The sequence below is a fragment of the Lampetra planeri genome, chromosome 38, assembly GCF_965212315.1.
Source record: "Lampetra planeri chromosome 38, kcLamPlan1.2.h2, whole genome shotgun sequence".
Taxonomy (NCBI): domain Eukaryota; kingdom Metazoa; phylum Chordata; class Hyperoartia; order Petromyzontiformes; family Petromyzontidae; genus Lampetra; species Lampetra planeri.
Window position 1 is genome coordinate 3,044,145 of NC_136144.1, and position 13,656 is coordinate 3,057,800.

General features: G+C 48.5%; 1 protein-coding gene across 2 annotated transcripts in view; it reads left to right on the top strand.

Moving 5' to 3' along the window:
• LOC144731194 (contactin-2-like) overlaps positions 1 to 13,656 on the top strand; it is a 361,376-nt gene that overhangs the window by 311,451 nt on the left and 36,269 nt on the right. For both annotated transcript variants that reach the window (XM_078612167.1, XM_078612166.1), the window contains exon 15: positions 7,149 to 7,269. In XM_078612167.1, the coding sequence (XP_078468293.1) occupies positions 7,149 to 7,269 (121 nt within the window). The remainder of the gene's footprint in view (positions 1 to 7,148; positions 7,270 to 13,656) is intronic.

Consider the following 13,656-nt stretch of genomic DNA (forward strand, 5'->3'; position numbering starts at 1 on the left):
TGTTACACGTGTGTGTCACACGTGTGTGTCACACGTGTGTGTCACACGTGTGTGTCACACACGTGTGTGTCACACGTGTGTGTCACACGTGTGTGTCACACGTGTGTGTCACACGTGTGTGTCACACGTGTGTGTTTCTACATTCCTTTTTATGCGTGTGCACTGAGCTACCAATCTTGGCGACACAAGTTAAATTCCCGCTCACGGCCAACACCATCGATGATTGTCTGAACTAGTCCTGCATTTCCCCTAGGTTGACTCAACCTCAAATGATTACCCTGTGCGATGTGTAAACATCACCACAAGGAAGACCAAGGCGGCCGGGCATGGTGGTGGCCACCCACCCCTTCGTATGCCACGTGGGCCTTCATAGGTGCTACTCGTTAACTGCACTTGCCCTAGCAGTCTCTTTAGGCTATGAGGAAGATCTTTGTCTTGATGTGTGTGGCTAACAGGCAATCGTGGCAAAGGGTCTCTTAAAATATTGTGGGCCTCTCTTGGTCGATTCAATCTTAAACGAGTTCCTTTAGTGGTGTCTAAACACCGCCACTGCAGAAGCGCTTGGGATGCTGGCCGCCACACCACCCTCCTGCCTGCTGAGTTGACCACAGTCGGTACTTCATCACAGCACTTTCCTTGTTAGTCTATAAAGTGACACACACACGGCACAATTACCTTTGTGTGCTTCCGTAAGTTTTCAGGCAGCATAAAACGAAAATGCAAGTTATTGTACTTGTTTACCAATTGTACTACCAGTGTCATGGTGTGTTGTCCTTTCCCCGAACCTCCGAATAGCACAGTCAGCTACGTACAGGGCTCAAGGAGTTCAACGTACGTACATGGGGCAGACGAATGCCCGTTCAGAACGTTGTTGCAAGCGGTGCATCACCCTGTGTTATCGAACGGCTGCAGAAAATACCATCACAGAACAACTTCTCAAGTCGCTTGATTTGTATGCACACTTGCGGCGTGCCTATTGTTGCCCTGCAAAGATTGTTCATCACACGTCATTGAAAGTGTTATTTCTCAGAACTGAAATAAGAAAATTAAGTGACCACCCAAATTGTAGAGTATTGTAATGGTTTTGTTGTGCAGTCATTGGTTACTGCGCTGACAGCATCAACCCACTACACTTTAGAATCCAGCAGCCGCTCGTATTCTGAAAGTAATTTTCTTGGTCACGCCTCTGGTTGAGAATATCTTCTCTGAAGCTATTGCGACGCACGGCTGCGGCAGGCATATTCAGAAATAAAAGAAAACACCAGGCAGTCAATGAGATTGGAGATTAGGTGAGATTCCTTTCTTCACCTCCAGCAGTCGAAGACTGCTCATCGTGCGGCCTGACCAGGTAGACCCCACGTGGACCCCACGTGGATCTCGGCGTTTCTGCCTCAGTGCTCTCTCCCCGGAGCCATCAGGCCACCTCCAAAAACATCGGTCTCATGGTTAGGCCATAGGCCAGAGTAGAAGTCGGTACCACCTAAGGGACCAAATCATATCCATTTATTTACATGGCGAATAAGGGTCAATTAGTTTAACACGTAGGCTTTTCGCGACCAATATCATCCATAATATCGTTTTGGGGGATTTGCTCTCAAACACACCGGTGTGCTGTACTAGTAACGAATTGGCACGTTCTGTTTACGTGACAAACCTTACTAGTTGGCTGTGTCAGGTGGTAGCGGGTCTAACGACACTTTTGTATTTACACGATCTAACCCAAACAAACTATATTATGGAAGGGTCAATGAGTTTTTAACCATTTGAAATAATTGTTACATAGATCGCTGTTTATTGGCCACATGATGGAAATAGGAGCCACCAATGTTAAACCAACTTGGGTGGCACCGACGAGTGAGATTTCTGCTCTGGGCTCGTGGTGGGGTAAGCGCAGAGTAGCCCGGCGCGAGGCGTGAATCGGGGCTCTCCGCTTCGCCGAGGAGGAGGAGGAGGAGATGATCGTAGCGCACCAACTATCCCGACTACCCCGAGTGAGCGTGCCCCTGCACGCTCAGCCATGTAATTAAACGCTGCGGCTGAATTTACGCACTCATCGCGATCCTTCGTCCACGCAAACCGCTTGAATCGTTGCTCGGTGAAAATGCTTTTTTGGAAGATGTAAATTTTATCCGTGCGAAGAGTGCAGTCGGATGTCTTTGCCACGCTTCCTGTCTGCGCATGCTAAACAACCTGGAGGCGACACGCAGCCGACCACAACATTATTCGTTCCATCAATCAGCCCCCGTCTTTTATTTAATCGCACGAGATCCCCTGGAGATGCATTACTTCACTTGTTGTGCATGGTCGTGGTTATTTCATATCTTTGTATTTATTTATTAAATTAGAACCGCGACGCCGGCACACGTGGCCCACTCTTAACGTAACGTGCGCTGTGAAGCGGACAGTGTATTTAGTTTGTGCAGTACACCCGTGATATTAACCAGAGAGGCCGCTGGGTCCAACCCGCAAACCTCTGCAACGAGCAGCAAAGGCGCTATGGCGCAACCCCCCCCCCATCCTCCCCCTGTGTGCACCCCTCTGGGGTGGTACTGATCTCTGTTGGCAGCCGTGAGCCGGTGGTGGAAAGTCCCCGTCGCTATGGTGATAACCTGGTCCGTTTCCCGTTGCTATGGTGATAACCTGGTCCGTTTCCCGTTGCTATGGTGAGAACCAGGTCTGGTCCGCTTGCTATGGTGAGAACCTGGTGCGGTTCCCATGAGAGAATGACGGGATATGCACCGTATGCAGCCTTCTCCTGGCTGCAGTATGCAAACTGGACAGCCTTGTTACCTGGGGGATACATTTATCTTACCTAGAGGGAGACATCATTAGTATTGACCCAGGAATGCCTCGCTGAGTCTCAAGATTCTCTTTCAAGAAGGTCCTGCCAAGTTAAACATTTGCGGGGAACATTTTCAGTATCGGGATATGTTTTGGCCAGCACCAGTTATATTGTGTGTGTGTTTAGCGATAATAATAATTTAATTTTACATCGCATCATTCATACAATTGCAAACCACAACGCTGCACATCAATTATCCAGTTCCTTACAAAACATAAAATGTAAACCCCACTACTTAGCAAATATTCAAAAAGTATCCATAAATAACGAGAAAAATGCACTAAAAATAAAAAATAATCGCAGAGAAAACAAAGTAAAATAAATAAATCCATTCGGTCTCTATACCCCAGACTACAATCCCAACATTTCGCTGGAATTTGGAGAACCTTTCCTGGAGGGGTGCTGGAGTGGCCTAAAAGTTCAGAGCCAGTTGGACAATAATGTAAATGCCTCTTTTGCAGCGTGTATGGCAGTACAAATAAATAGGCCATCAGTTCAGATTTGAATAAGTACATTTATTTGATTTGTCGGATGTGTAGCAGGAGAGTGTCCCAGACTCTGTTGGCTGCACGTGTGAACGCTCGTCCACCAATCGATTGAATTTTTGGGGTGCACAGCAAACCTCCAGTGAAGTGGAGCGGAGAACCCGAGGTTGGGAAATAAACTGAAACGAGAGGGGAAAGACAGGCAGAGGCTAGCCCATGAAGATTTTTAAAAACAGTAAGAGCAATCTTGAAAGTTATTCTGGATTGAATAGGTAGCCAGTGGAGTGATCGTAAGATGGGTGTGATATGATGGCGCTTAAGGGTATGAGCAAGTACGCTTGCAGCTGCTTTCTGCACATATTGCACACGTTGGATGAGAGACAAGGAAAGACCATATAACAGAGCATCGCAGTAGTCTAGCCTGGAGGTAACAAATGCATTAATTATTGTTGCTCCAGCCGTATCGGGGAGACAGTTACGGTTACGAGAAATTTTACGGAGATGGAAATAAGCAGTTTTGCACGTTAAGGAAATGTGAGAAGAAAAGTAGAGGTTAGAGTGAATAATGAAACCAATATTCCGTGCCTCTTGACTCATGGAGATCGGATTCAAGCAGACGTACAGTGGAGTGGCGATGCTTAGAGGTAAGTGTTTTTTTTCCATCTAAGAGAACTTCAGTTTTAGCCTCATACATTTGAAGAAAATTTTCCGCGAGCCAGTCAGCAACTGCGGTCAGACAGTAAGGCGGTGGAAGTTGCGTTTATATCAGATCGACTGAAACTGATGTAAATGTGTGTATCATCTGCATAGAAATGGTGTTTTGTACCAAAACTGGAGTTGAGTTTGCCTAATGGACGGAGATGTGTAGTGAATAGAAGAGGGCCCGGAATGTACCCTTGTGAAACACCATCAAGCAGAGGTTTGTTCAAGGAAGAGATTCCATTTATAACGACGTGATACACCCGATCAGAGAGATGAGAAGAAACCCAAGTTAGAAAGGCTATGGGATGAAACTGCAGAACGCGCAGAGAAACGCTTGCACAACAGAGAGAGGACATACAAGCTCCATGCAGAAAGGTGCCCGGGTGATTAGCGTATGGTAACATAGGACCACAGAGACGAGGTGTTTACGAAGCACCAACAAATCTTTATTATGAGAGTATGCACTGTACATGTATTTACAAGTAGACAATTCACATCTACGCTGCCACCCGCTGTATATCATCATCAGTGTCATGCATTCTTCACATTAACGACACGTCACGAAGTTGTATTGTTGAAACTCGGATTTTTAATGGGAGTTGCAGTCAGGTTTTTATTCCTAGCAGGGACTCGGCTGTAATCGTGTAAAATGTCAAATGTTTCACCTTTATAATATACGTGGTTTTGTTACAATTTTACGATTGAAATCAATGAATCAAAGTTATGTTTCACAGGAAAATGTATTCAACCAATTCTTAAATTGGTAACTTGTTTGAGATATGAAGATGGTGCTTGGAACATCAATAATGGCATAACTGTTATCAATCATTCATAGCACATATTTTACTGCTGTTCTCAGATATATTATTAATAGTTGCACAGAGGGTTGTTTTAACCACAGCCGTCTGATATGATGGTCTCTGCCTTGATGTCATTGATTTATCTTCCTTCATTATTTCTGAAATCAATGCATTTTCCAGCAGGAAATTATGAATGCAGTCCAGCAATTCATATACGTTTCCCCTGCAGCGAACACAGTTTTACTTTCTGTTGCACGTATTCTGGTAGAACAAGCAATACAATTGATCAATTAGTGCCTTGTTTGTAAATTCGCATTATCATTAATACAATGAAAGTGGATATTTGATGACTACGCAAATATAACACTAAGTAATTTTAAAGTAAGTAGACTAATGTGTCAAACCGTAAATGGTTTAGTTTTGCTCTGGCATTAAACAGATTAACTTGAAATATAAATATTAAAGCACATCAATATTTATATTTTAGAAAGCCAGATAAGTGTGCTTAAGTATCTCGTTTGGCGACGCTCGCAATGCACTGTGGCTGCCTACCCTCTGTGAAGCCAGCCTCCTTCAAGATGCCCTGCAGCGGTTTGCACACTGGTTGGGTCTACAGTTGAAACAATGAGGCAATTGTCTTAAATCCCCCCTGCCGCCTCTGTCCCCACACCATCACAGACCACAGTTCGTCAGCGGGTTGCCGTCTGGGCCCTCTCTACAGTGGCCCCTCTGGAGCTCCCTCTGTTGGAGGGTGTTCTTACGGCAGTAGCGCGAGTAGTACGTGCCCGACAGTTATTGAAATAAGCGTAAGCATCGAATTGCTACTCTTTGGTTCTTTCGGCAAAGTCACTTCGGTATAAAATAAAATAAATTAAATCACGGCGTTTCGGGCGCAACACAAGCAATCATCATCAGGTGGGACAACCACAGCAAGAAACAATTGCTGAAGTGGGCAAAAGGGGGGCTGCTTGTAACAAGATTGTAACAAAATTCCGGTGCTGGGAAGTGAGCGGGGCTAGGGGGTAGGAGGCTGAAGAAAATGGAGATGCAGATATGAAGTCAAACTATAAAGCAATTAAGGTTTTACCTGCTTAATAATATCCTTCCAATGATTGCTCAATTTGTATCCATCTTCTCTGTTTAATTCTTGTCTATGTTTATATATCTGGATGGCTTCATGAACAAACCTTTGATAGTAGCCCGAAGGTTTGCAGAGCACCTTGGTCTCGGAAAAATACAATATCATGAGATACCTACCTGACTTTACCGAAAGAACCAAAGAGTATGGATCCCTGCAGTCACAAAAACTTCAAATCTAAATAGAATTGCTATTTAAGCTTAACGTGATGTTTGGCCCGGCCTCCACATATTCATCGGCTGATGACATTTCCCATCAGCTGGAAAGGATGTTTATTTTATAATGTGGCTTGGGATTGACATTTTTCTTACATTTTTGAGGCAGGACGTTTTTTTTCTCTCATAATACCCACGGACATCACTCTAGTCTGGGCCTTTAGGTGAGACTTTTTGCAGTAATTTATTCAAAAAAAATAAGTCGAAGGTAGTGTGGTTACGGACTTAAAGATAATTTGGAAGTAGAGGAATGTATTTATTTCCAAATACTGCACATAACGTGATGTGCACAATGTGGTAAGGAGCTCAAGGGACAGAATACAGGATAGGGTTTTGATGGACTACATCAACCAATTGGAAAGAAACTCAACGTGAGTGTCGCGAGTTTGTAAAGACGGGAGTAATGTCCACGGCACTGTGTGGGTCAGAGGCTGTGACCCCCCACTTCCTCGGCCAATTTCTCTGGATGTTCGGCCGTACAGGTGTACTGTGACTCTCCAGGTATTCTGTGACTCTACAGGTGTATTGGAACTCTTCAGGTATATTGGGACTCGACAGGGATATTATGACAGGATGTTGCAATTCTATGCTGACGCTTATTTTCAATCCTTTTTTTTGATGAGGGTCCTGCCAAGTGTTTTGCAGTAGGGGGCGATGTTGCTGCTGTGCGTGATCCCAATTAGTAATGTGCAGGTTCTCTTTGAAGATTTGGGAGGTTTGGCCAATACCAGTCACGCTGTTTGTGTTTTTGCTATGAAAGGAAACCAGAGGACCCAGAGGGAACTCACGCAGAACAGGGGGAGAACACACACACACTGCATTCTAATGCTCCCTCTAATGGAGGCTGTTCTGCCAACAGTGTCACAAACAAGCAGTTGCAGGGCCGCACCTTTATCTTTTACCAAGAGACCCCTCTGTCGTCGGCGACAGCTCGTAACGTAAATGTCCTCCCTGCTGCGTGCACAGAAGGAGACGGTGGGAGACCTGGTGATCAGGGACGTGCAGCTCCTGCACGAAGGGACATACACCTGCCTGGCCCAGACCGTGGTGGATACCGCTTCCGCCAAAGCCAACGTGGTGGTTCGGGGTGAGCACACGGCACCCGCCACGGAGCTTTGCGAGCTCTCGCGACGCACGCAAGCGCCGCCCAGAGGGATGAGTCTCATCGGCGGCCTGAGTTGGCCGTCCGGCCCAGAGGTCAGAGCACTGGGCTGCCATTGCTCTGCTCATGATTTCAAATCCGGGCAGCTGCCTGTGATGAAGCTGGGTTGTCAGGTGGCCAGTGTCAAGAAGCTGTTCGAGGTTCATTTGTAAGTGATTTAGACATTCGATTGCTTCGTCCGAGGGGTGGTGAATGGCAGATACACCCACTTCATTGATTCCTCCTCCTCTTCCCATGTGGGCCACTTGATCTGCCAGACTGCGTGGTCTCATAAACGCTGTGTTCGTCCTTCACACTGCACGTCACAACAGACTCACCGACCCGTTCACTCACTCACCCCCTCAGCAACCCACCCACTCACTCACCCGCTCGCTCACCCCCTCACCCGCTCACTCACCCACTCACTCACCCACTCACTCACCACCTCACCCGCTCACTCACCCCCTCACCCACTCACTCACCCACTCACTCACCCACTCACTCACCACCTCACCCGCTCACTCACCCCCTCACCCGCTCACTCACCCACTCACTCACCCACTCACTCACCACCTCACCCGCTCACTCACCCCCTCACCCACTCACTCACCCGCTCACTCACCTCTCACCCACTCACCCCCTCACCCACTCACCCACCCACTGCCTTCAAATTTACATTTGGAGCAGTGTGAAGTTTCACGCTCCGTGCTGTAGAGTTCATATCCACACATAGTGGAGAGTCTTGTATTGTCCCCTTGTGCAGGTATCCACATCTTCATTATCAAGTGCAGTGAGTTGATGGTCTCAGCCCAGTCACCCAATAATTGAACAAAATAAACAGCATCACGTAAAAGTCAGTTCTTCACTACTTTGGATAAATTCCAGGTATGAGAATTAAATTTCGCTTTGCTGTGAGAGGTTCAAACTGATACTTTGTCTCATGGCACGACACCCATAGCACAGTGACGGGGTGCTACTGGAGGAAAATGACAGATTTGTTTAAACATCATTGATGCCGAGTGGCCCGGTGTTAGAGAGCCAACCACAAACCCACAGCACAGTGAGTCACAAGCAGCTGGTGTTAGAGGGCCAACCACAAACCCACAGCACAGTGAGTCACAAGCAGCCGGTGTTAGAGGGCCAACCACAAACCCACAGCACGGTGAGTCACAACCAGCCGGTGTTAGAAGGCCAACCACAAACCCACAGCACGGTGAGTCACAACCAGCCGGTGTTAGAGGGCCAACCACAAACCTGCAGCACAGTGAGTCACAAGCAGCCGGTGTTAGAGGGCCAACCACAAACCTGCAGCACAGTGAGTCACAAGCAGCCGGTGTTAGAGGGCCAACCACAAACCCACAGCACGGTGAGTCACAACCAGCCGGTGTTAGAGGGCCAACCACAAACCTGCAGCACAGTGAGTCACAACCAGCCGGTGTTAGAGGGCCAACCACAAACCTGCAGCACGGTGAGTCACAAGCAGCCGGTGTTAGAGGGCCAACCACAAACCCACAGCACGGTGAGTCACAACCAGCCGGTGTTAGAGGGCCAACCACAAACCTGCAGCACAGTGAGTCACAAACAGCCGGTGTTAGAGGGCCAACCACAAACCTGCAGCACAGTGAGTCACAAGCAGCCGGTGTTAGAGGGCCAACCACAAACCCACAGCACGGTGAGTCACAACCAGCCGGTGTTAGAGGGCCAACCACAAACCTGCAGCACAGTGAGTCACAAACAGCCGGTGTTAGAGGGCCAACCACAAACCCACAGCACGGTGAGTCACAACCAGCCGGTGTTAGAGGGCCCAACCACAAACCTGCAGCACGGTGAGTCACAACCAGCCGGTGTTAGAGGGCCCAACCACAAACCTGCAGCACAGTGAGTCACAAGCAGCCGGTGTTAGAGGGCCAACCACAAACCTGCAGCACAGTGAGTCACAACCAGCCGGTGTTAGAGGGCCCAACCACAAACCTGCAGCACAGTGAGTCACAACCAGCCGGTGTTAGAGGGCCCAACCACAAACCTGCAGCACAGTGAGTCACAAGCAGCCGGTGTTAGAGGGCCCAACCACAAACCTGCAGCACAGTGAGTCACAAGCAGCCGGTGTTAGAGGGCCAACCACAAACCCACAGCACGGTGAGTCACAAGCAGCCGGTGTTAGAGGGCCAACCACAAACCTGCAGCACAGTGAGTCACAAGCAGCCGGTGTTAGAGGGCCAACCACAAACCTGCAGCACAGTGAGTCACAAGCAGCCGGTGTTAGAGGGCCAACCACAAACCTGCAGCACGGTGAGTCACAAGCAGCCGGTGTTAGAGGGCCAACCACAAACCTGCAGCACGGTGAGTCACAAGCAGCCGGTGTTAGAGGGCCAACCACAAACCTGCAGCACGGTGAGTCACAAGCAGCCGGTGTTAGAGGGCCAACCACAAACCTGCAGCACAGTGAGTCACGAGCAAGTGAGAACGGTGACGCGGTTTCTGCGTGGCCGTGGCGGAGTCATCCGGCCACTCACGACGATGTCCATTCCGTCTGTCGCTGTGCCCGTCCGTAGTCACTTCCCGTTTCACCTCAAATACTCGACCAGGGCTCCGCTTCCTATGAAACTGGACGGATAAGCAATGCCAATCCCTCCACTGCATTCGTTTTTTTGCGAGGTCAGCCGTGCAGTTTTTTTTTATCGGAAACTTTAACTTACATGAGTTTCATCCCAGCTGCTTTAGTGTGCGTGCAGCGCATGACGCTTGAGTGGATTATGACTTACGGTTGAGGCTTGCAATGGAATAGCAGCCAAATGGGACAACACATCCAAGAGGAAGACTGCTGCGGAGATGCAGTGAGGAGATCGGCTCGTGTGTCAGAAGCCAGACGGATTGTGGCATCGCAAGATCATGAGGGATGGTGGCAGCACGGTGATACATTCATTTAGCAGTAGATCGAGCAGGGCTGATGATGATAGATGACTCTGTACACGTTGTGGGAGCGGTGCCATCGATGTTAAACATAATAACATACGGTGAGAAAATAGCAGTGCTACAGGAGATTAGGAATATGTAAATGTCTGTAAATGAATTAACTAGGTAAGCTCTCCTTCACGAATAGTTGCCAAATATAAAATGCAACTTGCATGGGTACAACAATGCTCATGAGATGTGGCTTTGTGTAAATGTGGATCATAGTCTAGCAGATGCGCTATGGAGACTTGTAAAGCCAGGTCTAGTGAAAAAATATATAAAATTACGGAACAGAGAAAAAAACCCTGTTTTTTATATACATTTTACAGACTTGATCTTTCGCTCTGGGATTTTAGATGGAGAACACATGTTGGGATGAATTGAGCGTTATTCAAATGAGGGGAATTTACATTTAAATACCTCACCCTTATTTCTTCATAGAGCTCAAATGACTCATGAATAAACACGCAGGGAACACGTCTCCTTCGCTACTGTGGGCTTCTTATAAAAGGTCCTTTTGATTGATGTCAGCCGGCAGTGATCTGCGCTAATTTCTTGTGGCAGAAAAAGGGCCCGTCCATCTGCCCGCTGTTCACTGAGAAACTCTTGACATTCCTAGCCAACCGCATGAAATAAAGGTCTATCTCATTGAGCTTAGTTCGTGATCCCCAGCCTTTCTTTTTAACTAGGACCCCCTTTTATGTAAGCATTTATGTATTTTGTATGTAGTTAGTATGTTGTATGTAGGTTGAACTTCTTTTGCACCATATGTAGCCAACCGCGCTAATCAGAGGTGTGGGGAAGGACAACAAACAATACAAAAAGCAGTTCTAAAGAACTGAGTTTTCAATCGAGATGATGATTTAAAGTGCATAGCTCCAGTGGCTTCGTAATATCGGAAGGAAAAGTGTTCCAGGCAGTCGCAGAAGCGCATCTGAAAGCGCGCGATGCAGCGACCGCCTTTATTCGATGGACAGCCAAAAGCCGCTGCGAGGGTGGGCGGAGTTCGCGTGATGATGGTTTATGCTCCTTGACGAGATCAGCGTGGTATTGTGGTTCATTTGTGGCAAGCACGTTGTGTGTAATGAGTGCGACCGTGCATATGTAACTCAAGGTGAGTCCAAGTTATGCACTCGAATGCCATTCACCCCGTCCACCTGATACGTTAAAGAAGACGTCGTGGAACGCTTCAACCAAACCTGGGCCTCACTGCGCTCCTGCCTGACTGCCGAGCCCTGCCAACCCCATCCTTCACCATTGCTGCTGCACCATTGCTGCTGCACCATTGCTGCTGCACCATTGCTGCTGCACCATTGCTGCTGCACCATTGCTGCTGCACCATTGCTGCTGCACCATTGCTGCTGCACCATTGCTGCTGCACCATTGCTGCTGCACCATTGCTGCTGCACCATTGCTGCTGCACCATTGCTGCTGCACCATTGCTGCTGCACCATTGCTGCTGCACCATTGCTGCTGCACCATTGCTGCTGCACCATCGTCCGCTACTCTCATCTCATGTTCACCCTCCCCAATACTTCACTTTTCCTCCACCACTTTCTTGTTTTTCAATACCCTCTCCTTATCCACTCTTAACCTTTCCTTTTCTCCACTTATCATCATCGGTGATTTCAGCATCCGTGCCGATGGATCCCATCACCTATTACTTTTTATTCTTTTTCTATCTACCTGACTTTACCGAAAGACCCAAAGAGTATGAATTCCTGCAGTCACGAAAGCTTTAAGTCAAGATCTCTTCCTTTCCTTGGGCCTACCATCCCAATCAAGTACCCCCCTTCATCAGCCTCCCCGTCCGTGACATTCACCGTCATACACCTTCATCCGACACCACACACTTCTCTGCTTTCAGTCCATCACCCTGCCACGCACATTACACACCGCAGCCCCTCCCCGCTTGTTGACCTATCCACCACCCTTATCCACCTCTGCTAGCCCTGACCTCTTCGCTCCACCTGCACCACCCGCATCTCTCAGGCATCACCACCGGTCCCCTCGCTAAAAAAATGTCTCTGCCACAATCGCCACGTCGCTCTCGGGCCCTCTCCACAGGCATCCCAGCCATCTACGGTGCAGCTCAACAACCTGATTGGCGCTTCACTCATTCCACAATCCTCCAATCCTGTCTCAATTAAAATTTTGCACATGGCACGTGGCCTCTGACCTCGCCTATCTTTTTGAAGGCTTCCCTTTAGGCCGCTGTCTCCATAGAGGCAGTGGCCTCGCTGTAATAATCTAAACTCGAGTCACAAATATTCACCGTACGCCCTTTCATCATGTTGCTTCCTTTGAGCATCTCTTACCTCAAACTCGATTTGTCATCGAAAGTAACTCCTCAACTTCCGATCGCACCTCCACTCTTAACCTTTCCTTTCCTCCACTTATCGTCATCGGTGATGTCAGCATCCGTGCCGATGATCCCATCAAATTCCCTCGCGTGGAGACAACGGCACGTTCACAAATAAGGTTCCCCAACGCAAGCGTCGTGTCCATTCGACTTCCTTTTCTGTGACTCAATTGCCTCTCAGTACACCGCATTGTGAATAAAATGCAATGACTGCGTACCATCAACGTTGGTGAAATGGAAGGCAATCCCCCTCAAAGGGTTATAATGATTGATTGCGAGGAGACATGCACGAAGCCCTCCTGCGAGGCAGTGAATCATGCTGGACCGCGCTGCGTTCCATTTGGCTACATTTCATTATGTTTCATTGGGTTTCTCAAAACAGTGTTTCTCCGTGGGGCAGCATCCATCACGGGCTCCGGCGGCGAGGCCTGGCAGTGCCGAGCGATCACTGCCGGCTCGGTCACCGCTCGCCGAGTTCACCGGGGAGCCGGCCGGGGTTTGAGAGTCCCCGGGTGAACGGGCACCGCCGCGCCCCTCCTTCTGGCTGCGCTCGGAGGAAGCGCGGCAAGGCCACGCGTGCCTCCCGAGTTTTTTTTATTTTTTTCTTCGAAACATTTTTGGGTACCGTCTTCCCCACGCCAATTTGAACACAATTGTGCTGAAGGCATCCTGCCATTTTTACGACGAAGAATTCACTTGAAACGCTCGCAGAGCGGCGATGCACCGCACGGTAGAGAATGGGTCCGTGGAAGGAGATGTCGCAGGCTGTTTCTGAGATGTCTCCAAGAGACGTCAAAACAGGATGGGGGGGGCAGCGGCGATCGCGTTTCCCCTGGCAACGATAATTGTCGCGCCGATAATTGTAAGTCTCGGTGCTGGATTTTATCCAAATGAAAGTGCAGAAAACAAGCGTAATGCGATGGCATTGTGTCACGGGGCGGAGATCATCGCCTCGTTACACTCGGTGGACCTGGTTTAAACTTTGAGCAGCTGCCCAGATTCGGTGCCACAACTCAATG